The sequence below is a fragment of the Ambystoma mexicanum genome, chromosome 5p, assembly GCF_040938575.1.
Source record: "Ambystoma mexicanum isolate Mex_15411 chromosome 5p, UKY_AmexF1_1, whole genome shotgun sequence".
Taxonomy (NCBI): domain Eukaryota; kingdom Metazoa; phylum Chordata; class Amphibia; order Caudata; family Ambystomatidae; genus Ambystoma; species Ambystoma mexicanum.
The window spans coordinates 148,896,591-148,921,923 of record NC_090930.1 but is presented as its reverse complement, the minus strand read 5'-3'; the positions used below and the strand labels follow the sequence as shown (position 1 = coordinate 148,921,923).

At 43.8% G+C, this 25,333-nt stretch overlaps 1 protein-coding gene across 1 annotated transcript in view; it reads right to left on the bottom strand.

The window, feature by feature from the left end:
• Nucleotides 1–4,693: 4,693 nt before the first annotated feature.
• The window catches only part of LOC138480804 (homeobox protein CDX-1-like), a 41,219-nt gene continuing 20,579 nt past the window's right edge, over nucleotides 4,694–25,333 (bottom strand). Inside the window, exons 2-3 of the mRNA XM_069612550.1 lie at nucleotides 13,022–13,167; nucleotides 4,694–5,056 (exon numbers count right to left, since the gene is read on the bottom strand). Of these exons, the coding sequence (XP_069468651.1) occupies nucleotides 4,826–5,056; nucleotides 13,022–13,167 (377 nt within the window). The 3' untranslated portion in view covers nucleotides 4,694–4,825. The remainder of the gene's footprint in view (nucleotides 5,057–13,021; nucleotides 13,168–25,333) is intronic.

Genomic DNA, 25,333 nt, shown 5'->3' with positions numbered 1-25,333 from the left:
TGTGGGACAGACTTATTTCTGGCATCGATGCCGCGTTGACATCAGCAGCAATCCAGGTGTTAACCAACTGTGAAATAATCATCTAACTAGTATAGCCCAGGACAATAGTCCACCACAACATTGTGCATTCAAGCGATATGTGAAAACATAAAACCAAAAAGCACAAACGCCTTGAAAAGTGGCAGGGTTGGCAAAAAGGAGAAAACGTTTTTTTTTCTGTCTTTTTCTTTTATTCTCTTTTTATTTAGACAAAAATGTGTACATTTGCAAAGAAATTCTGTAACTTGTTTGATCCTTTGTCCAAAAAAAATAAAAATAAAACATTTTTTAAAAAAATACAGAATCTTAAAAGTAGTGCAATGTCACATAAAAACCGTGAGTGCAACGTAAATAATAAACACAAAGTAGTTAAAAATAATCAGACAGTAAACTCATAGCTGTAATAGGACAGAGTAGAGTGGCTTTATAATAGCCTTCCTGAAGCAGGAACAGCCTGACCTCTTGTTATGCGGGCGACCGGCACAGCACATTTAATGCCTGCTGCCGAGTGAAACGAGGCCAAGGACTGCCTCCTAGAGAGACAGAAAGAAGACTGTCCGCTCTTTACGGCATCCAAATACACAATCTTTAAAAGTAGCAATGTCACATAAAAACCACGAGTGCTGCGTAAATAATATACACAAGTAGTTAAACATAATCACACAGTAAAATCAGAGCTGTAATAGGGCAGAGTAGAGTGGCTTTATAATGGCCTTCCTGAAGCAGGAACAATCTCACCTCTCGTCCAATAAGGCCTTAGAGAGAGGATGGGGGGCCCTCAGAATAATCCTCTGGACGTGAGGGGGCATCTTTGTATTCTGTGGCCACCGGAATTATAACCGCAAGGCTTTCAACGTTGACTCCACCGAGGCCTTAGGCACTTGTGCGCCCTTGGACGTTGTGTCAACAAAAGTGTGTTTTTTAGGGTGAACGCCCATTCTAGAGATATGCCCAGTCGCATGCGCGTGGAGGGCGTCGAACCACTTGGTTTGGAAGGCGCCATCAAAATATTTGGCAGCCCTGTGGGCATTGTACGTTTCTTCAACGACTCTTGTCTAAGAAGCCTTAGGGGTTGTGTGCTTGTGGTGCGTGGGTGCCCTGTTCGCCGTGGTGTGATTTCCCCATAACAGTGCCGGTGGCCTGTCTGTCAGGCTGGGCATTTGGGAGCCTGAGGGCTCCGCTGAGAGGTCTATGGCTTCCAATTCGGAGCCAAGGTTGCTGATGGATTCCTCGTTGTCCGAAAAGACAGCGCCAATGGGGGAAAGGCTTTCGGCCTGCATAGTGTAGGCCGCCCACCGTTTAGTCCTCGTGTCTTTCAATGTTTTCGGTTGAAAGAGCTTACAGGCCTTGCGTGAGCGCCCCGTCGTGGTCGCGAGGAAGACACTGATTGCATCAGCGATGGGTGTCCCTCCAAGGAAACTTGCTGTTGCAAGACGGGCAGAATTAAAAGGGAGTCCTCTCAACAGCAGAGGGTAGTGACAGCCAGACCAAGAAGAGAAAGAGGGGGGTGAAGGAAATACATTCTCAGAGAGGAATAAACCCAGGGCCCTACTTTCCCTACTGTAAGGGCCTGGCCAGAGGGCCGTGGCCACGTGGTCGACAGTCGTCGAGCAGTTGTAGATGCATTAGCGGCAGGAAACCCACAAAGCAGTCGTCGAGAAGGTTTGTCAGGAGACTAGACGACCGTAAGGCATGGGGACAACTTAAGCAATATAAAACTCTTCCGAGCTCTGCATACGGGACCAACTAGGTTGGCGGACAAAAACAACCTGAGGGACCTGTAAAGTTTTAAATTCCAGGTGAGTCTTGTCATTAATGATGTTTCTAAAAACTGAAATGAGCACAGAATTTGTCATCCTCCTCTTACAAAATATTGCAAAGTGTTAAACCCCTGTAGTCCCGTATCTATGAACCTGCATAAGCAGACAGATGTGTAATGTGAAAGGGTAAGGGTGTTTTAACTTTGTACATTTTTACTGGAGAAGATTACATCGCCAGCCCAGAAATACATGGAGACTGCAAATTGCACACACAGGCACATTAAAAGCTTTGTGCATATTCATAGATGGAAGTAAAAAACACATGTTGAGTGAAGTGCTGCACATATGTGTATTTAAAGCTACCCACACACGTATATTGAAAGTTGCACACACTTGTACATTGGAAGACTACACACTTGTGTGTTCACAGTAGAGTGAATAATCTCTGAAACATTATTTTCCAAATCCAAACCTGCACATACCGAATATATTCACAACCCCACATTTATATAGGGGAGCAAAGTGAAAAAATATATATTTGAAAAGTTGTTTGTTCAAGTAACTTTTCTCCAGTAACATACTTGTCTTGATACTGGGAAAACAGAGGGTAATTGGTGTATGCAAGCTGAAACTGAGGGGCTTAAGGTTGCTTATTGGGCACAAACGATTTGCGCTACTCTGACAAGGCTTCAGATGGGGACTTGTTAGGGCAAATATCAGATAAACCAGGCAGGAACAGTCAATAAATAAGACACAAGAGCCTGTGTACGTTGTGTGATTCCAAAACACTTAATATCTCGATATTTGTGTGAGATTCTTTCAGCTGCCTTAGGTATGTTTGTGGTTTACTTTAACCCGTGATAGAAAACAATTAGCACATCATTGAAGGGGTCATCATCCCACTTTTAACTTGTTAGGCCTTTGTGCTTAGATATCTTGGGGTAGGAGCGCATTAACAACTACAGATCATTGTTTATCTACAAAGTATTTTTATTAATAACATTTGATCATCAATATAATATAATTTGATAGAACAACAGAATATATTTACATACAATGATCTAAAACATTGAGGAAACTGTTCACACCTTACCTCAAATTTTGTATCATTCATCACATTTTTATTCATCTTTTTAAAGCTTTAAGTGAGCTCTTTGTTCTTGGTGGAATTTACTGGTAGAGGTATATATTGGTAGACAATTGCAAGGCAGCAGCTGCAAACCTATTCCACAATAAGAGGATTCAGTGCATGGAGAGAGGGAATCTGTCATTGTATTTGCATAAGTCAAAATGCCACGTCTAAGACTTCTTTCAGTTTTATCGAGAAATGTTTGTTTTAAATTATTTCTGTAACTTAAGTCTTCCTTTTTATTAGTTTATATTTATAAAGATACATACAATCATGTATACATATAATTCTGAAAACACTCACAACTTGGTCCCTTTTCCTTAAATGATGTGTCTAGTATAGATTTGCAGTCCATGTAAAGGTTTCATTGTAACCTTTGTTTTCAAAACAAAAATCAACCCAATTGAGTCTTGACTTGGGAAACCTTACAGATTGACCATCTGTCATTAGTGCAAAATTATGTCTTCGGTCTAATACTGGGGAAAAGCAAAAGTCACAATATTTCTTCAAGCCTTAAAATTATGTGTCAGTTCTTGGTGAGAAACATATCTTTTTGCCGCTCCTGAAACACTTTTTGAGGAGCTGGTCTTTCATTCATAACTGAGAAATTATTTTGGTGAGTACTGAACAGAGAGCCTCAGTTTTGTGGAAAACTGTTTTCTTTGGATACTAGGCCAATCTTAAATTCTGCTAACAATGGACACCATCTTACATTCAAGGAAACCACAATGGTCATACAGCGACTGTTAGGAGTGTTGTATAGATGAGAAGCCCAAATAGTCAGTGCCATCTTGATGTGACTTTATAAAAAATGTTTTAGGTGCATTTTCTACTGGCTCTCATTTTTGCTGAATTGACTTTGACATATTATTTCACCGTATGGATCATAAGTCAGCATATTATCAGCTGCAACAGGAATGCTTTCATTTACTCAACCCAATTATTCTTTTGGAACCCAAGTTTGACTGTGTGGTATCCTAGCTACCCCAATTTTCAACATTGTCATGTTAGTTATGGCTTGTAACTGATTGATTTAGTGACACCATCAACCTTGATGCCCTCTGTGAGTGGTGCCTATGCCCGGGTTTGAGAAACCCACTTCTACAACAAAGCATTATCAGATATGTGTCACTATACTGAATATATAGAAACCTCTACTTTGGTTAATTAGTGCTTGCTCAGTGATTGATTCAATCTGTGCCACAGAGTTGTAAGCACGCCTCTAATTGTTACACAACATCCAATTCAAACAGCTAAATTCCTTTAACACGTTTTGAAGTGTGCTCCTACCCTCTAGAACATACAGTGACATAGGCCCATTGTTAGGTGATTGGCCCTGAGCTTGAGCATTAACTGTATATTTGCATTCTCTGGCAGTTAATGTCCCTGATTTTCCGCCAAAAGTCTATTTACGAAGAAATACATAAATCATTGAAGTCTCAAATAGGGATACCCAGACATGTGCTAGACTGTGATGTTCCACTCTCCATAGTTGTACTCATTGTTCTTGCAAACTTAGGAAACCAGATGTAACCGGAACTGTTGAAGCCAGAAACTAGACATGAAAATACGAGTGAGTTAGGAAGCCAACCTCTTATCACTATTCGACCCGAGATTTTTGACTCCAAATTATAAACGCCTGCCTCCCAATTGTTGGGGATTTTGAAGACATCCTGCTAAAGGAAAAATGAACTTCATCTTCACGTCCACTGAATCAGGATGAAAAAGACCAAAATCGCCCAACCGGTCTCTCCTGAGGCCTTTACAGAGTATATCTTGTTTTGCAGACCATTGTCCCTGTTATTTTAGGGATGCAGTGCTCTGTGCCCAGGTGGTTTCATAGATACCATCCTAGAATGTGCCTTTCATATGTTGGTTTTTGACCTGATTTTAAAGTTTATGGGGAGACTGTGACCTGCTGCAAACTGCCATTATGCTGTAATCCATTCATGGCTGGCGGTGGATATAAAGAGTTTGTCATGCCATTGTGAGTCATGGAGTCTGCAATTGGGAGTGGGCTTGCAGAAGCCAGGTCGCCCTGCACAGAGTCCAGCCCACCATACTGAATCATTTTCTTCTTAAATATTTTCCTTTCTTTCGCTCTTCGGTTCTGGAACCAGATCTTGATCTGTTAAAATAGAAAATGGTCGTGAGTTTTTAATTAAAAAAAAAGGCTCTATTAGCTTAAAATAAACGTAATCAACTTAATCATCAAGTGCTAGCAAATATTCAAGTATTCCGAAATATATTATATGTTTAAGCCAACCCCACAAGCTCACATTTTCATTCTTTAGATATCAAGGGTCACTTTTGGGTTAAATATGTCTGGTTCTTACAATATCTTGGTGTTTGACTCGCAGTCAAAGTATGATGGCACTCGTCAGAAGCACACACTTCATTCACACTGCCACTAAATAGTCCGTTCGTATTCTGTTGGGACAGGACACAAGCTAATAGATCCTCAGTTGAAGGCAAACGCTGTTTTCATACATTAAAGCTTTTCCCTGGTAAACAGAATTCAGAACATGTAATTGCGTACCAGGAAGTGTCAACAGTGGCTGGCCATTATTAGCAAAAAGGCCTGGCTCTTTCTCAAGTTTTGGAGAGCACATAATCTCTTTTTGGAGCACATTTGAAATGAAGCAAATAAAAATAGTTTTAAATCTTTGATATTAAAAAGACGCATAAATATTACGCATTGCAAGTTGTTTTTACAAAGGGAAATGCCTATTTAAAACAGACATGTTAAAACAAGGCGTGACCTCTACATAACCTAAGCACTGTAAAGTTGTTCCATAAGCAACTCATTATTAAATAATATAGTCGCACTGTAAACAGTAGCAGAAACCCTTTCCCTTAGAACAGTAGCCAGTTTTGTACATATTTACCACGGGACATTGCTCAGTTTCCTGACACTTTTATTTTAAAGTTACACGTTGTGCATTTCTCTTTCACCTGTCTTAAGCAAAGTGAACAGGCGCATTTGCTTTGTAGACTGCCTGCGATTTACAATCTTACACTTTATTTGTCAAATGGTAAATTCTGAAGTATGACATTTAAAACGGCGCTGATCACTTCATTCAGATGGCGCTTCTTTTTCGAAATAGAACACAAGGTTAACACTGCATTCTATGTTTTTACTGAACATTATTTTTAATGCTTTCCTTATTGTGTATTTTTTTTGGCATTATTTAAACGGTGTACCGAACAAATCCCTGATTTTGTAGGCAAGATACTATATTTTTTAAAAGTGGACTTAAAAGAAAGCTTGGCTCTTCTTAGTAAGACAGGGCTCTGTGCCCTGTATTACGAGCTCTAGTCAGGCCTCTATGTCAGCTGCCAGACCAGTATCATTAGTGAAGAGCACAACCCTTCCACAACAGTGCTTCTGCCCGAGGAAGTAGGAGAATATGGATCTAATTCATGGAACCTTTAGCGCAGTGCAAAGTGAATTTGCACAGCCAACAAAGTTCCTGATTCACAGAGCAGTGAAAAGTGTATTTTTGCAGAGAAAAGTCACTTTGCACAGCAAAAGTACTCTGCACCATGCTAATTGGGCAGTGCGTAGAGTACTTCTGCAGTGCAAAGTACACGTTGCAGCGCTCTGTGAATCAGGGTGTTTGTTGGCAGTGCAAAGTCACTTTGCACAACTCCACTTAGACCTTGAGCATGTGTGTATGGATAAGTATTCGTGATGCAGGAAAATTGCAATGCTTTAGAAGTATAAAGGATAGAATTACCCTAATTTGAGATATAAATTCTAAACTCAATTTATTAACATTCTCAGTCTCACCTAAAAACGTACTCAAAGATTCTGGGTAAGTACAAAGCGCAATCCATAAAGTGACATGTGCTTCCTAAAACATACAGCAATTACTTATGCAATCAAGAAAATAACTAAAGCAACTAATGTATACGGTTAAACAAACAGCAATACGCAATACGTGGGAAGGGCTACAATACATATATAACACTGGAAATACATATACAAGACTACAAAACTAAAACTAGTTGTGCTTATTGTTATCTGGTGTTCTGCACAACCTCTCACAAACAACTAATTGATACTAACACACTCCTACCCAGTAGGTTAAAAATTAAAATCCAACATGTTTCATTCCTAAATAAATGGTCTAAATATCAGGAAATTCTTCAGGGGAAAATAGCCTTCTTCACTGTTGACAATTTGACCCACTTAAATTGCGGGGTAGCGTGGAGTATGTCACTAGACAGCAATCCTCAATATGTTGTAATTTCTCATGACAACTATTTTCCCAATAACAAAGTTTGCTGTACAGAACGTTGCTACCTTCTGTAGCTTTTTGTCTGTACAACGACACAACAATTTTGTGTCTTCTAATCGTAAATGGTTCCTGTCTGGATGGGATTCCCACACTGTGTTCCCATGCAATGTTTAATTCGAGCATTCATAGGCGTGGATACTGTTTGCTGGTCTGTCCTCCAGTGAAGGTCTAACTAGCTCTGATTGATCTCTGGTGGAACATGTCATCCGTCCCGGGCTCTTGCTACCTTTACAATTTTGTAAAATCCAACCCTGGTTACCGAAGACCCCTAAATCTGACGATAGTTTAAAAATGTTACAAACTATATACCCCTCCCTCCCCAATCTCGGTATCCCACCAAGCGAAGAAGGGAGCCTTGCCAGAACTTTTAAGAAACTGCTGCTCCTGTAAGCTGTTCAGCTTGCCCTTGTGACACGTAGGGGCCAACAGTTCCTTTATTTATGATATTTTACAATGGAAAAGAGATGAAAAGGAGTGTATGGTATCTTGGTCCTGAAAGATTTAACTAATTCCTCCCACTTATAAAATTTAGTATGGTCATCCTGGTCAACATCATTGTTCATACAAATACAGAGAGTGGCCACCAGGGCACATGCATTACAGGACGCATGCATTACAACCTAATCTGGAAGTCTCTTCATAATTCCCCTATGTTGGTGAGTTTTGGAGAATTCATTACTCTCAGTTGCATCAGAAAATCTTTTCTGTAATTTAAAAACTTCTGTACATTCCTGCCCTTGTCTTAGCCATCCCTCCTCCCCTTGGCGCCTGCAAAGTTTATATTCTTTCTTTAATAATCAAACCCTTGGCATTCGTGAAAGCTTTCCCTTCGCTTCTCCAACCCATATTCTGGCTATACTGTGGCCTTCCCCTACCCCTTCTACTCTTCTCCTTTCCTTTACTCCTCTTAAACTTGATGACCTCAACCTTCAGTTATCACACAGAATATCGATGTCCTCTTGATCCCTGCCCCATCAAGATTCTTTATCTTGCCTCTACTGTTATTGCTTCATCTCTTCTTCACAACCGAAATGTGTCTTTCTACAGGCATGAGTCCAATTTAAAATAAAATTCTCTTTATACCTTTTGACCATCAAATTACCAACTAATCTCCCAGCACCTACCAACATTCTCGAAGCCCTTGTTACTTCCCATCTTCATTACTTCATGGAAACGTTCTTTGCTTCACCCTTTTAGGCTGGGCTTCCTTCCATGTAGAGACACTGAGCATGTTTCTCACAACTGTATCTGTTTATCTTAATCTGAACAGTGTTTGTCCTACTTGATCCGGACTTCTGTGTCCTGGCTCCCAGCCCTCCACTTTTGCCCTCCAAACATATCCCCCACACACCGCTGTATGAAATCTCGTGTTTAGAAGTAACAAGGACCTTTCTTGCCTCAGTCACATTCGTGCTTGTATTTCCTCTTGCTTTCATCAGCTCTGCCTTCTTTGTCAGCTTCATACATGCCTTTATTGGCACAGATCTGGTGACCATGTATGCTATGGCCTCTGGGAGCATCCCACTCTCTTTACAACCGCACATGGGTTTTCTTGCTCTGGCACTCGTGGTTCAAATGGGTCTCCTGGCCATTTTGCAGAGAATGCAATGGTCTTAGCATAGCTTTTACAAGACAATGGCCCTCATTCTGAGATTGGAGGCAACCATGGCCCAATACCGGGTCCGGCACCAGTCTGGTTCAATGGGGACATGGAACCAACCATTCCCACTTCCCATTGAGCCCCTATAGGGCTCAATGGGAATGGGGAAGGCACTAATAACGGGCCCGCACCTGGTCCCTTAGTGGGACCCGTAAAGGACGTGTGGTCAGACCACACATCCTTTAAGGTTCCCGCTAAGGGACCTCAGAATTGGGCAGTAAGGGATTACTGGTACCAGTCTCCTTAACGGTGCCCGGTATCCCTTACTGCCCAACTCAGAATGACCCCCAATGTTTTGTTGGACCAGTTATAATTTAGTGTCTGTGTGTATAGCTAGAAATGTAGAAGGCTGTCACAGAGAGTGTGTGTGAGGTTTAAGTTGGCATTTAGTAGGTTGCAAACCCCCTCTGTGGTAGATTGAGCTATGTAGGGTGCCCACATTTAGGGGAAGACACTTTTGGTGGCGGTACCAACTTAGAGAAAGACAGACTCTGATTGATGAAGTGTAGGGGTGACAGCAAGTCGGTGAGTGTATACATTCTCTGGTGCTTAGCAAGAGTACTTCAGTCTCAATGCCATTGTGTTGTAGATGGAGGTCAAGTGGTTCAGTGCCACCTACATTTAATTATACAATTGGCTTGTGAGTTTAAGATGACACTGGGGTGATTAGCAATGTCCAAATAAGGGGAGAATGTAGCTCATGAACATAGGCAGTGATTCTGCACTGATAAGCATTGGTGTGGAGCCTGCTGAAACTAATAACTGAACGGAATGTCTTTAAGCTTGTGCAATAGTGGTATCTTGGTGACACAGAGTCTCCAGTTTACTAGACATGTTTCTTCATATAATTAGACCTGAAAGCAATCTTCCCCACTTTTCATGCTTCTGTAAGCGAAAGTAGTTATTTTGTTTTGTCGTGTGCCATCTTTATAGTTGCACAAGTGTGGAATACTTAAACTAACCACTTTGGCCAGCCGACTATGGATCTTATAGACTGGGGAATTCAGAACACATGTCCTTTGTCATCTCGCTTATGAATCAATGTTTTATGTCAGACTTAGTCGACAAATTCTGCCGAAGCTCGGATGACTGTTCCGTTTTCTAACAAGTGAAGCTCAACTCTAACTGCCTGCTAAATGCAGCCGGTTCGGACATGGGTCAGAGATTAGACGAAGAGGACTCCATTTCAGACAAGTTCAAGTGGTCCACATGTTAGTCTCCAACATTTCCATAACCATGGCAAAGCCAGTAGCAAGCCAATCAGAGCTTCTCTTCTAACAGTCCTGTTGTGTGTTCTAACTCATTTGATTCTTGGACCTACTGTGCTTGACTATATTTATGATAATGCGCATCCCAAAAAACGAGTCCTCCTTTCTTTTAAAGGAACTGAGAGAGTTATGCTTCTTCCCTCAGTTGTTTGGATTAGGTGGCCTTCTGTGATTTACTGTAAGTGATTCGTTGTTCTGTTGACCTTGCCTTGCCCACCACACAAGGACCATGTAGATTGGGCTTACCCCTCAGCATATGTCTAAAGGAGCAAACAGTGTTATCATTTCCTCCCCTTGCTCTGAAGGAGTAAGAGATCTGCAGGTCTTCCGGCTTACATCAATGTGAGTGAGGCTGAATAACTAGATTGAGGGATCCAATGTGGTCCTACCAAGGACCACATTGACTCCCTGGTTCCTGGCCTGGCTGACTTTTGCAATCACTCCTTCGCCTATGGAGTCTTCCCATCCCCCCTTAAGCACTCCTGTGTGCACCCTCTTCTTAAGAAACCCTCTTCCGACCCCTCCTGCCCGGCTAACTATCGCCCAATCTCCATCACTCCCTTCCTGTGCAAGCTTCTGGAGAAACTGGCTATCTCCCAGCTTAATCTCCATGCTGAATCTGTTTGTAGTCTTCATGACCATCAGTCTGGCTTCAGAGCTGCCAGAAGCACGGAAACTGCTCTCCTGAACATCCGTGAGGACCTGCTCTCGAACCTTGACTCCAACACTCCATGTGTTCTCATTTTGCTCGATCTCTCTTCTGCTTTTGATACTGTCAACCATACCATCCTGCTCAACCGTCTCTGTGATAACCTGGGTATAACTGGTCACGCTCTGCCGTGGCCGACCTCTTTCCTCTCCAATCGATCCTCCCAGGTCCAACTGGGGTCCTTCCTCTCTGACATCTTTTTCTCTACCTGTGGTGTCCCCCAGGGATCTAACCTCTCTCCCTGGCTATTCAACCAGTATCTGGCACTCCTTGCCCACTGCATCGCCGCTCTCTGCCCCAACTTTCAGTGCAATGCGGATGACACCCAGCTCATTTTCAGGCTACCCTCGGCCTCCTCCTCTCCTTCCCTCATCTCTGACTGTCTGTCTGCTATCCAGGAATGGTGTGCCGTAAGTGACCTCTGCCTAAATGCCAGTAAGACTGAGATTCTACTCATCGTCCCACTCCCTCCTTCCCTGCAGCTCTCTGGACGGCCTCTCTTGGCCCTCTTCCTGCTCCTACCTGGAAGGCAAAAAACCTTGGGGTCATCTTCGACTCCACACTCTCCTTCTCTCCTCACATATCTGACGTCTCTAAGAAGTCACACTACCAGCTGCACCTCCTCAGAGGTATTCTTCCTTTCCTCTCCTTCCCCCAGAAGCTCACTGTCTCCCGAGCCCTGGTTCTCTCGAAGCTGGACTACTGTAACAGCCTCTATCTAAATCTGCCTGCCTCTACTCTCCGCCCTCTGCAACTTATCCAGAACAAGACTGCGAGACTTGTCCTTGGCCTCAAGCCCAGGGACCATATCTCTCCAGGTCTGAAATCTCTACACTGGCTCCCAGTGGCTACGAGGATTAAGTTCAAAACCCTCTGCATTGTCCACAAGGCCTTATGGGGCCTGGGGCCTAAATACCTTCAACTCTCTCTTACTAAATATCTTCCTTCTCGAGCTCTTTGCTCATCCGTCTCCAACTCCCTCAGGGTCAGCCGCTTCTCCAAGCAACGAGTTGGGGGTAGATCTCTCTCCTCCGCAGGGGCCTCCCTCTGGAACAGCCTTCCTGCCTCCCTGAAACTTGAGGAGAACCATCTCCGGTTCCGGAAGCACCTCAAAACCTTCCTCTTTGCTTCTGCTTTCTCTCCCCCTCTCCCCTGTTAAATTCTTGACTGAAACTGCACTGAATCTGCAACTGACCACTCTCACCGATCTCGGTCCTGGCCCAGCCACTCTCCACTTGCACTGCCTCCCTGGCAACCCCTGCAGTGCGGGACTGTCTCTGTATCCCTACAGCCCGCTTTCCCAGCACTTGTCTGCACTTACCTTGCACTTGCCACTCGCTGGCCCTATTATTTAGTTGTTATTCTACTTCCATGTACTGCACTTTCCCCCCTCCCTGTCCCCTTGCACTTTTCCCTTCCCTCCACCCATGCACTTGCGCAATCTGAATGACACTTGGCCTAGTAGGATCGTTGTCTGTCTTCCCTTTGTTCCACCCTCCCTGCTTCGTCGCGCCTTGAAACACTTGTGTATAGGCGCGTTACAAAAGCCATATCATATCATGTGCCTGCAGTGAAAATACAGAGCCGTTACTTAGAACTGCAACTAGTTGGACTAGGTTAGGTCCATGCTAGCATTAATTCACAGAACTTTTATTTTTGAGCCCGACATTGCAAAATGTTTTTGTGTACGTGTTGTTGTGAGACTTTTTCATTACACTAGTTATGTAAAAAACAAAATATTACAGGAAAATCCTTTCCACGGTGTACTAGAAATAAGATTGTTGATTCAGCCATGATGAACAAAACTTGCTTTTATTCTTATTAAAAAATGAATATATATAGTTAGGCTCGCAAGAATAAACAGTGGTGCAGCACATGGAACATCTGGGATAAGTATACATGGGCACGGTACAGCTAACTTAAAAATGCCCAACATTATAACAAGTTGGTGAAAATAGTATGCTTTTATTTATGTCTCCACTCAAGGGATGTCGACATGTTTTGACATATTTGTGTTTATTTCTGTGGGCATTATTCAGGACAAACCAAGCTGTTAAACACATTATAAGGCAGTATTTCAAAAGGAAATGTGTATAAAGATTGTTACATAATACAACATTTTGTGATATACCCATATGAGGGATTCATGTACCTGTCTTTCCGAGAGCCTCAGATTGGCTGCAAGTTGTGCTTTCCTGGTTATTGTAATGTATCTATTGTAATGAAATTCTTTTTCTAGTTCCAGCCTCTGGTGGTCTGTGTAGACAACCCGATATTTTTCTTTTGTCCTCGTTTTACCTGAAAGATATAATAAAATAATTGTAGGTTACATTTGTATTACTTTCATCAATTCCTTGGAAACAAGATCTAAATTACTGAATTAGCAACGGTTGTTGACCTCTTTGGACTCTTGGGGTCAAATTACATAATTTGTGTATTTGAATCAAGACACAAGGGGTACATTAAGAACATTTTTAATGATGGTTAAAAAAAGGAAAATAAAAATCGTATTTCAAATCTGATCTAAAGGCGACTTAAGCGGATTGCTGGCAAATCCTGCCTATGTTTGTCTATGGAAGAAAATACATTCTATATGAAAATCGCCAATACAGGTTCCTGAAGCTGTTTTCAAATATGTTTGAACTAGAATCAACAAGTGTATAAGTATACTATGTGGAAACCCCTCCTTTTTTGAAAAATGTGGCTGTTCAACCAAATGTAGATATCTCTCCAAAATGTTCAACAAAGTTAGTATGTCATCTTTTTTGAGGCTCAAGAATGTGGTATTGGTAGCATCCTTTTGGACGTGAAGCATGATCGCTAATACTGTACACTAGAAAAACGGCACTCCGCCACTAATTGTAACATTCAGTGGAAAAGATACACATCCTATGACAATCTACACACCACACACCCTGCAGCCATTTATTGAGGGATGTATTCAACCACAAATGTTTTTCTAATTTTTGATATATCAGTTCCAGGTACAGTTTGTTTAATTCCAGTGATGTTGAGGATCATTTTTTAATTTCATTAAATGGTGTAGTGCCAATATTACTATAAAGAAAAGTATTTACTAATAATGGAGACATTGTTTTTTTGAGTGTAGTAATAATTCACACTTTTCATTACAACCTAAAATAACTAATTAATTTTGTATAACACGTTCAATACCTCTAAGCGTGGCACTGCGTTGTCTTGTTTTCAAGATAAGCACGTTGCCCCAGAGCTATCCTCCCGGCCCCTTTTCAGAAAATAAAATTGGACATGTACTGTTATGAAAATATACCAAAATATGTCCTTGCACCTAGGCACCATATGTTCCATTCAATTGCCTAAAATAGATTTTCATAAACCCACCCATCTTGTATATTTTGATTAGGAAATGCTTTTTGACTTTTTACTTGTGCTAGTGTAGAACAACATACACATTTCGTATTGTTTTTTTAAAAGTTTCAAACTGTAGATTTATGAGACACCTTTCAGTCCGCATTTGTATCAGAAATACAATCATGCTATTTATGGCCTTTGTTTAGTTGCTTCATAACATTTAAGTTGTCAGGCTTAATATTTTGTGACAGAACTAGACCTAGCTGACCTAGACGGGAAAGCGGAGATACTACACAAATGGATTGCAGATACAATCGACAAGATGGCCCCAGAAAAACCATTCACACCATCAAAAAAAAGAGCAATGGCAAAATGGTTTACCCCACTACTAAGCACCATGAAAAAGGAAAACAAAAAGATGGAAACTGAATGGAGGAAAGATTACAATCCAGACAAAAAAACAATGTTCCAGAAGCACATTCGCGCATACAAGAAGGAAATTCAAAAGGCAAAGAGAAAGCATTATGATGACAGAATCACAAATGCCACCAACACACAAAAAGAAATGTTCCGTATCATTAAAGAAATGAGAAACCCACCAGGCTGTGACAACACCCCAACCCCCTCGGAGAAACTATGCAACCACCTTGCAGACCACTTCAAAAAGAAGATCAATGACATCCGACAAACCATCCAACAGAGACCAACCAGCAGCGACTTACAACCAAACGAACCCAAATCAGAACCGCAGCACAAACTCAATAACTACCCTCAAATATCAGCAGAGGCATTCGCAATGCTAATAAAACACAGCAAGAAAGCGGGCTCACCGATGGATCCCTGCCCCCCGGACATCTACAAATCAATCCTCGGACAAGGAACACCAGCAGAATACTTCAGAAACCTTCTAAATCTATCACTGGCAACAGGGACAGTACCAAGGATCTTCAAATCGGCTTACATCAAACCACTTCTGAAAAACAACAAGCAGGGACGTAGATGACCTCTCCAACTACAGACCAATCTCCAAAATCCCCTACCCAGCCAAACTCCTCGAAACCTACGTATACAAACTAACCGAAGAATACGTTGAAGAACACCACCTGCTAGACCAAGCTCAAGTCGGCTTCAGACCCACAAGAGGTACAGAAACAGCACTACTATCCATCTGGGATGACCTAAAAACAAACGCAGACTCCAACACAACATCTGCCCTTATCCTGCTCGACCTCTCAGCAGCCTTCGACACAGTTAGCCATGACACCCTAACCAAAAGACTAGAAGACATAGGCATAACAGACACAGCGCTACGCTGGACTAAATCATTCCTAGCAGACAGAACTGAAACCGTCTGGATCAAACCCTTCAAATCCACCCCACGAGTCAACGACTGTGGAGTACCACAAGGATCCTCACTATCTCCATTGTACTTCAACATCTACCAAACCCCTGTAATCAGAATCTTCAAGAAACGCAACATCAAATGCTACAACTATGCAGACGACACTCAAATCATCTACAAGATCGAAGACACCCAAGCCGATCATTCAAACCTAACCGACTGTCTAAAAGAAGTCTTCAACTGGATGAATGCCAACAACCTGAAAATCAACCCAGGAAAAACAGAAATCATGATCATATCCAAAGACCAAGAGAAGGAAACCGCCATCCCGTGGCCAACAGAAATGGGATCTATACCATCACCATCTAAGGTAGTAAAAAATCTGGGAGTCCTGATGGACAACACCCTAACCTTAGAACTGCAAATAAACGCAACAGTCAAGAAATGCTTCTTCCTCCTCCACACGGCAAGAAAAATACTACCTTTCCTCTCCTTCACACACAAAACACTCACCATCCTCGGCCTCATCATGTCAAGTATCGACTATGCAAACAGCCTCTACCTCGGTATACCGGAATACCTACTGAAGAAGCTACAACGGATCCAAAACACTGCAGCCAGACTACTCCTCAAACTATCCAGAAGAGACCACATCACCCCGGCCCTAAAAACACTACACTGGCTCCCAGTAAAACAGCGTATCATCTTCAAAACAATGTGCATAACGCACAGGGCAATCAGCGGACAAGGAGCCGAATTCCTACAAAAAAAAATAACAATCTACAAGCCAACGAGACCACTCAGGTCAACCAACGAAATCCGACTAGAACAAAAACCTTACATCAAGAAGAAACTCGGAGGCACCGCTTTCTACCACTTAGCCGCGAAAACCTGAAACAACATCCCAAAATTGATAAGGAACACCAAAGACCACCTTAAATTCAGAAAATTACTAAAAACCTACCTCTTCAACACCGGAGACTAAAACCGAAACAACAATAAGACAAACGAATCATCAAAAAAGGACAGTGACAAACCGCTAGAACCGACAGAAGTACCCTGGGCACCAGCAGGGCTGACGCTGGACACAGGGGTCCACCCGCGAGACCCGGAGAAACGGATACAACTACTCCAGCCAACCCTTACCATCCCCCACCGCCCTCACAGCCACAACTAGGTCCCACGAGGCTGTGGAACAGACAAGATACCACCAATCACCACACAACCGGGTGTATGGACAAAAGCAGCGGCGCTAGTCATGTGGAGGGGGGAGGAGCATGCAAGGTTATTAAGGGAGCGGGCGGAGGGGACAGCTAGATCCTCAAACGGCCTCGAATGGAAAATCGGGCACGTACCTCCTGAGGCTCAGGGTGTACAAGCATCCCGTCGGGTAAGATTACACGAGCCCAACCGGTTTCAGTCCAGGATAGAGATGACTAACGAATACCATTAACAATTTCCTTCTCTGCATACACCTCTCACACTCCAAACCAAACACAACCACAAACCTCTAGCGCAGCAAACCGCACGAACTTCACTACACTGCAACAACAAAACAAAAAAACACATACACTCGCACATCAGCACACGACGACTACCGGCCGCATACACCCCAGGCCCAGCCGACGGAACCACCGGGCTGAGGCTGCCAACAGCACATCACTGCAATCTTGCACTTTTCCAGCCTCCACCCACTAACCCACCATCCCCCCCCTCTTTCAGAGCCGCCAGAGCGCCAGGGGACCACTCCGGTGGTGATAGTGCGTGGTACAAATGACCTTTAACATTAACATTAACATTAACACTGAGTCATATCTGTCTCTGACGACATCTATCCTGACGTCTACCTGACTTGTAAGTGGAAAGGCTAGAATGGCCTGCGATAATGTAATTGGCAGGCATACATGATTAATAGTTAATTTAGACAATGTCCTCTATGACGTGGCATCTTAAAATTGATTGTGGCATTGAAGGCATGCAGATGATTTTATATTTAACTGTAATACTTTAAATCTTACAAAAAAGTATTTTTTTTTACATTTGGAGAGGTGGCTGCTAATTGTTAATGTTATGTTAAAGGATATTTGTACAGCGCACTATCACCACCGGAGTGGTCCCCTGGCGCTCTGGCGGCTCTGAAAAAAAGAGGGGAGGGAGGGAGAGTTAGCGGGAATAGGTTGGAAAAGTGCAAGAAAGCCGTGATGTGCTGTTGGCGGCCTCAGCCCGGTGGGTCCGTTGACTGGGCTTGGGGTGCTTTCCGTTTGGTAGCCGTCGTGTACTGTTGTGCAAGTCTATGTGTGTTTTGTTTTGTTGTTGCAGTGTAGTGAAGTTTGTGCGGTTTGTTGTGCTATAGAGTTGTGGTTGTGTTTGTTTAGAGTTTGAGAAGTGTATGCAGAGGGTTGAGATTGTTAGTGAGTTGGTTATTGATTCATGATTGTGCGCTGGGTGGTCCAGGTTCGGTGAATCGCATGTCAATCATTGAATCACATTTCTATCTAGAAGTTGCGCAGACTAAACTTAAGAATTCTATCTGAGTGTGGTATATGCAAAGAAAAACCCATTTCTGTCTAGATGTCGCACAAATTAAAGTTGAGAGAATTTCTTCTATGTGTGCACATGCTAACATTCACAATCCTATCTAGATACGGCGCAGGCTAATTTTGTCAATTCTAAATGTGACACATGCTAACGTTCACAAATTCCATCTAGCTGGGGCGCATGCCAAGATCAAAAATTCCTTCTGTGTGTGCACATGCTAACATTCACAGTTTCATCTAGATGTGGCGCAGGCTAAGATCAAGAATTTCTTCTGTGTGTGCACATGCTAACATTCACAATCCTATCTAGATACGGCGGAGGCTAATGTTGTCAATTCTAAGTGTGGCACATGCTAACATTCACAATTCCATCTAGATTTGGCGCATGCTAACATTAAGAATGCCTTCTGTGTGTGCACATGCTAACATTCACAATCTCGTCTAGATAATGCGCAGGCGAATGATTATTGCACCTGCCTAAGGTGATATAGGCAAGTCTTGACCGTTATCTATAGGTCAGTTAACATTGGCTTAGCGGACCTACCAATGGTATATAAAGCGCTATGTAAATGCCACGTAACATAACATAGCAGTAGGTTAGTGCGTAGTGCAGTGCAACATTTATAGTGCAGCCAAGAATGTTTTATGTAGGTGGTCATTAATCTCTTTAAATATGCGTGTTGTAATTCTATCGCAGTTAACGTTATGGAGAGGCAGGATAGAGTGGCGAGGGCTTTCTGGAGTAGAGTGATTGCTCTACCTCCTACCCGAGCCATACTTACAGTTTTGTTGGTGTCTATTGGTTGCTGTCTTCCTTTGCTTCCTCTGCGGACACCTGCAGACACTTTCTGGAGCCGCCTTAGTTGGAGCGGCCCTTTGCCTTGGGGCCCTTAGACGCTGGGGCTGCCAGGCAGAGGGCTGCCCTGGGAGGGTTCTTAAAATGGGGCGAGGGGCCAATCGGGTCGCGTGGAAGGGCTAGCGAGGCAGGATTGGGCTTGTGAGGAAGCATGGGGAGTAAAGGCCTACAGCGCCAGGTGCGCTGAATGTGCATTTAAAATAAAATAAAAGCACATTATGGGATTTGGAGGCCCCTTGGCTCCCGTGTGCAGCACAACTCACCTGAACCGCATGGAGGGCTGGAATGGTGCCGGCAGGGACGCCGTGCACTTCGTATTTGTTTGGATGGGGTTCCCCAGCCAATCGGGTCGTGTGGGTGGGATAGGGAGGCAGGATTGGGCTTGGGAGGAAGCATGGGGAGTAAAGGCCTACAGCGCCAGGTGCGCTGAATGTGCATTTAAAATAAAATAAAAGCACATCATGGGATTTGGAGGCCCCTTGGCTCCCGTGTGCAGCACAACTCACCTGAACCGCATGGAGGGCTGGAATGGTGCCGGCAGGGACGCCGTGCACTTCGTATTTGTTTGGATGGGGTTCCCCAGCCAATCGGGTCGCGTGAGAGGGCTAGGGAGGGAGGATTGGGCCACACCGGGCCCAATTGAGAAACAGGGGTAACAAACTTTCTTTTCTTGGGCCTCACACATCTCTAATAAATAGATAACTGTAATGGGCTTTTCTGCATGCTCACTTGAGAACATTTTGTGGCGAGAATATTATATGCTAAAGGTTTTTAAAAGTATGCCTTTTTGGTCAAATCTTCTGAAATGTGTCAGCATTGGTGGGTTAGAAACAAGGACCTTCTAGATACAATCTGGGGTTCCAACAGCAAACTTATCTTTCATTTCACCAATGGGTAGGTAGGTGCAAACAAACTGGTTAGGCTTAAGAGTGAGATAACTGAATTGCCTATTATCGCCACACAAATGAATTGCCGAAGATCTGTCTTACTTCAGCTGTCTGCTGACTCTACTATCTTTCCTGTCTTGCTTCACGTGAAATCCCTGAGCATTATTCTTCACTCTCAGTTCAGTATGGGTGCCTAGGTTATTTCTGCCGTGAGCTCTATCAACTACTGCATCTGGTTTTTCGAACAGAATATTACCAGGAGATGAGAGCTAGTCAGCTAGAGCTTTTTTTTTCACAAGTAGCACTGAAGAGAGAACAAGCTACATTAGTTCCGGAAGCCAGTCCAAGATTTCTCATAAGGTTGCATGATTAACTCAACCCTTTGTGTGTGGAAAGGCCCGACCATGCAGGACTGACTCTCCCTTCATCATCGTAGGTTTACCTTTAGATTCCCCTATTCAATTTAAGTTCAGCCAATGGAGCACGCTTTTTGTCCAAGTAGCTCAGATCTGGATTGCCTTACCTAACGAGCTGCAAATTGTATCAAATCTGTTTATTTCGGTCAATGCTTAGCTTTTGAGTGTGCATTCATCTTGTATGCCACGGTTTGATTTCATTTGTTGCCACATTTTAGTTATTTCATTCTATGGTGCTTTCATACCCTCACTTCAGATATCATTCTAATGTATTAATGTGACAAATTGGATTCTGCCCTGCAGACGTACAAGGATGAGTAAAGGCTAAAATGCCCACTCAGACCTCACACTGCTACAAACCAAGAGCCAACACAATCATAAAGGTAAAACAGGGACAGCTAAGAGATATACCCCCTTTGCCTTTTGTGGTAACATGTGCCGAGGTAAGGCTATGCTCTTAAGAGGGGTGTGAATGTAATTCAGTAGCAACCGAAACAGCAAAGCATTACAGTCAAAATTAAAGAGAATGGCCAATCAAGGTTCTACAAAAATAGACCTACTTTAATAAAACACACCAGCTGCAAAATAACTAAACAGAAACACACTACACATAAACCCAACCCTCACTAAAGAGCCATGAATAAGCAAGGATAGCACAGTGCAACACTCTGGGTAATGTATAAGGGGTGTACGATAAGTGAAAATCCTACTGTTCATAAAAGGATGCTTCTTCGGTGAAAAAAGGTGCAAAAGTGACCTAACCAGTCTATAGTGCTCAAATGAACCAAGGGGTAAGTTATTGGTCAACGGTAGCTCGTTTCAGTTCTTAGGTGGTTCAATGGCATCGGACCTCAGCTTGGGGAAATGGTGGAAGCGGTCAAGCTCTGTTCGGGCACAGTGGATCACGTGTGTCCAAGCGGCAAGCGGGAGTCGAGCAGGCTCCAATGCGGTAGCTTTGTGGCTCAAAGGCGGCTTTTGGCAATGCAGGTCGGCGCGCTCACCAGGATCTCTTCGAGGTCGTGCCTGGGTCGAGACAGGTGTAACCTGTGGTAAGGGTTGATGAGTGAGGCTCTAGCGGTTCCTGACAGTTGTTGAAATGCTGATCCTGGGGCTCCGATGTGCGGTTCTGCGAAGCGGAGGTTCGAGATCGAATCATGGTGTAACTCCTGGTTAGATTCAGCAAGTGACTCTCCAGCAGTTCGTGTTGGGTTCTGGCATCGGTTGATTTGAGCCTAGCAGATGACTGGCTCAGTGAGGGCACGATGCAGCATTGAGCGGCTCAATATGCAAGCAATTGTTCGAAGGTTTAGATGAGTACCAGAAATTGGCATTGCCAGTATCCCTCAGCACTGATGCAACTTGAGGTCAGTTCAACACCAGTGTCAAGGCTGCAGAATGGAAAGCCTTAGCTTATCTGATCACCCAGATGCTGTGAGACCCACTTCGGGGGATTGAGGCAGGATGAGCAAGTTCAGGGTATGCTCTCTTAGCTTCAGGAGATTCTGGTAGGTGCAGTGTGTCAGGTCCTGGTCCACAGCAAGAGTCCCCCCCAATATGCCCTAGGAGTGGGTAGGTAGCAGAACTTTCCAGTGAATCCTTCTCAGGTGATGTTCTAGAGTGTATCAAAGAAGTGGTGGGAGACCGCTTCTTTTAAAGGTAAACATCCAAAGGTGCTTGAGCCAAAGCAACCCTGCTTAGTGGTCCAACCTCTGTTCTTGAAATAAACAGACTTTGCCCTTCTGACATCACACCCAAAGTGCTTTGTGCTACAGGAAGTGAGGAGGGAGGGAGGGAGAGAGGGAGAGAGAGACGGAGAGAGAGAGAGAGAGAGAGAGAGAGAGAGAAGAAAACAAAAATAATAATAATTATCTTACCCAAACTGTACAGGTCTCTTCCTGGCTACATTATCCTCGCCCCTTCAATTTTCAAGAGTCATGGGCCTTTAGAAAAGCAGCACCCTGGTGTGAGACCCAGTCCTTTGTGAATCACGGTGCCATTTAAGTCCTCTTCCCAGGCTAGCTTCCTGTGGAGTGGCTGTCCTGGGGAAACGGTGTTACCTGCCCTTACAATGTAACAAAGCCAGGCAATCCCTCAGGCTACAGTACTGGCAGTGGGCAGTGGGGGTGGGCTTGTCTGGAATTAATATACATAAAACTCCAACGACTGAATTGGGTCCACATGGCTGAGGCATGTGATATAAAATTGAATGTAGCTGCAATAATTATAAGTAGTGCCATGCACCATGCCTTAACTGTGGCATCGTTATATTTTAGATTTCATCCTGCCACCATCATGAGCTACTTATGATCATGATGGTGGCAGGGTTTTGGTACAATGGGTATATCCTAAATGCAACCCCTGCACTGAAGAATTGTGGCTGTCACTACAGCTGTCAAATGGGCACATGTGACCTCTGAACCTGCTCTGTGCCACTGGTCGAGCAGGAGGTGCAAATCAGGAAACTGATGCAGCAGGACCCAAATACACACTATGCTTTTGGCATTAAGTTTATGAAAAGGGTATCTGGTCAGCAGATTACCCTTTCAGGGATGGAATTACTTGCATAATTTAGTTTTTTTAATAATAAATAAAAAAGCCAGGGCTTGTACACACTTTCCAAATGGCAAATCGTCACACACCCCCAGCCAAAGAAAAGTTGAGACTGACCCTTCTAAGGGTCAGGCTCGCCCTTAAGGTGAGAAAATAACCAGATGCCATTTGCGCTAGCAGGTTGAAATCCAGACTTAGGCAGCATGCCCACTTGTCACCCATGGCCTAGTGTTTCCCTGATCCCATCAGACACCTGTGAGGGAGGTATTAAGCTGATCAGCAATTTTTATGTTCAGCTGCACTGAGTCTACTCCAATTCCTGTTGTACAGATGCCTGCCTGGCTTTTATTTCCGTGCCCATAGTCTGGGTATCCTAGAAGTAATGGCCTGCGCAAAACAAAATTTGAGTGCTGGAAGGTTTTTTTGGCCGGCAGAGGCCTACTGATGTCTCTGTGTGTCTGCATAGCCATAGACCGGGTATGGGGTCCACTTGAGACATTATCTTTCCTCTCACAGTGCCTTGCTGATGTGGCTCAGAAATGGCAAACTTCCAGCAATGGCTAGTCCCTGGAGATCTGTCATCCAGGTGGCCAAGAATCGGCCATCGCTATTGGATCCAGTTCCTGGGGGTGGACTAGTGCGGGAGGATCACCTGGACAAGGGGTGTTCGGGGAGTGGAAGTGGGACACCGAAGGTTGAGACGTGGTATCCCCTTCCTTGTGACACCTTTCCCCATCCTGCCTAGTAGGATACTTAGAAACTTTACCCCCCACCCCTTTTCTAACACAAAAACTTTCTCACAGGGTGAACGACAACGGACTAATACCCAAGCCATTTACCTGACATGTCCCAACACAAAGGTCAGGCAGAGTCAGGCAATTGCCGACAACTACACACACCCGAATACCGTTTTCCTTCCCCATAGGAACAAGAGCACACTCCGAGCAAGGCTGAATGCATGAGGAAGCAGCCATTCCAGGACGGCAGTTCAAACGGAGGAGAAAGGCGGCGAGACCTGAAAGGACGTCAAGGAGGGAGTTGCCCTTGCCCTTTTCAACCCAGATCCACAAAGCCTCTGATGAAAGAAACATAAGACTGGGAATTGCAGCTGGCAAATGGTGTGACGGATGTTTGCGGTACATGGAACCCTCCCCCATTGATAGCCAGAATGGGGAGACGCTGTTGCCATTGTGGTACCGTCCTTGACTCCAGCGACAAAGGAACCACCAATGAGCTCAGCACAGTCGGTGAGTCGGAAGAACCCGATAGTCTACCGAACTGTGTTAGACTTAAGGTTGCAGTGGAAACATCAAGAAGATAAATAATCAAGAGGTCTTGTGTGAACAAACTTGGTACCAGAGATAGATTGGACCAGTGCCACGTGGGTGCTCGTTCAGAGGTCTCTAGCTGGTACCCCTCTCCTGAACAAAGAGACTGTGTTGAAGATTGTGAGTAAAGAAACTACAAGTACCAAGAGGCCATAGGAAAGGCTGGTATAAGGTGTTAAGGTGGTCATACAAGGGCCAAGCCAAATCCCTTGTACAATCGAAAGTCCTCGACACATTGCAGAAGTTTTTATATTGTGAAAACAAGTGTTTTGTGCCCGCTGAGGGGAACGCTGTGTGAACTGTGATTGTGTGAAACCCGCGCTTGCCATAGACTGACAGAGTGATCCAGCGAGACGAGATCGCCCTTTGGAAGTCTGTTTAAAACTGGCAAGCACTTTGGGAGCTCTGAGTCTGGATGAGGGGGGCCTCGCTAAACCGAGGAGGTTGTTTAAAAGGACATGGACACTTGTGAATATTACAAAAAAGGACATTGTGATTGAAACGCAATACTATAACTGCGAAGAAGCTAGTTGAGCAACATTGTGATGACAAGTATGAAAGCGACTGAGGGGTGTGTCCACAGTGAGTGGTTGGTCTGAGCCCAACTGAGGGAGGCTGACGACTAAGAGAAGGATCAGAGCCTGGCTGAGGGGGATTCCAGGGTGAAGGGTAATCTCCCAACGTAAAGGTTAACAGAAGGAACTTTTGTTTTGTTGTTTTGGCATATCAGACCCTCTGAAGCAAGATACTTTGCATGAGAAGAGACTTGGGCACAGAAGGCCCTGATATTGAGAAAAGGAACTGTAAGCTTGTGCCGGAGAAGCTCAGGATTGTGCTGTGCGCGAGAGTCCCCCCTTGTCCCATGCTAAAAACATGGGGAAGGGAGACCCCAGCCATAACATTAAGACTTATTATTTTGTGAACACTGCTTTCTTTTCTTGTGAACAGTATCCCACACTCTTTTGTAACATAGCGGTAATGATTGGCAATAGGTTTTCTTAGTATAGGCCCTTTCTATTTGACCAGACTCCACTTGGACAGTATTATTGTTATTGGATGGTCGTAGCTTGCTCCCATCTTAGATTTAGGTTTAGATTAGGCGTTTATCTCACCCATTTTACAGTTTAATAAACACCCTTGAACTGTGATCACTTGTGTCTGTCTTATTTTGATGCCATGCCTTTCTTACACATCTTAGCCAAGAAAGTCAAGCCAATG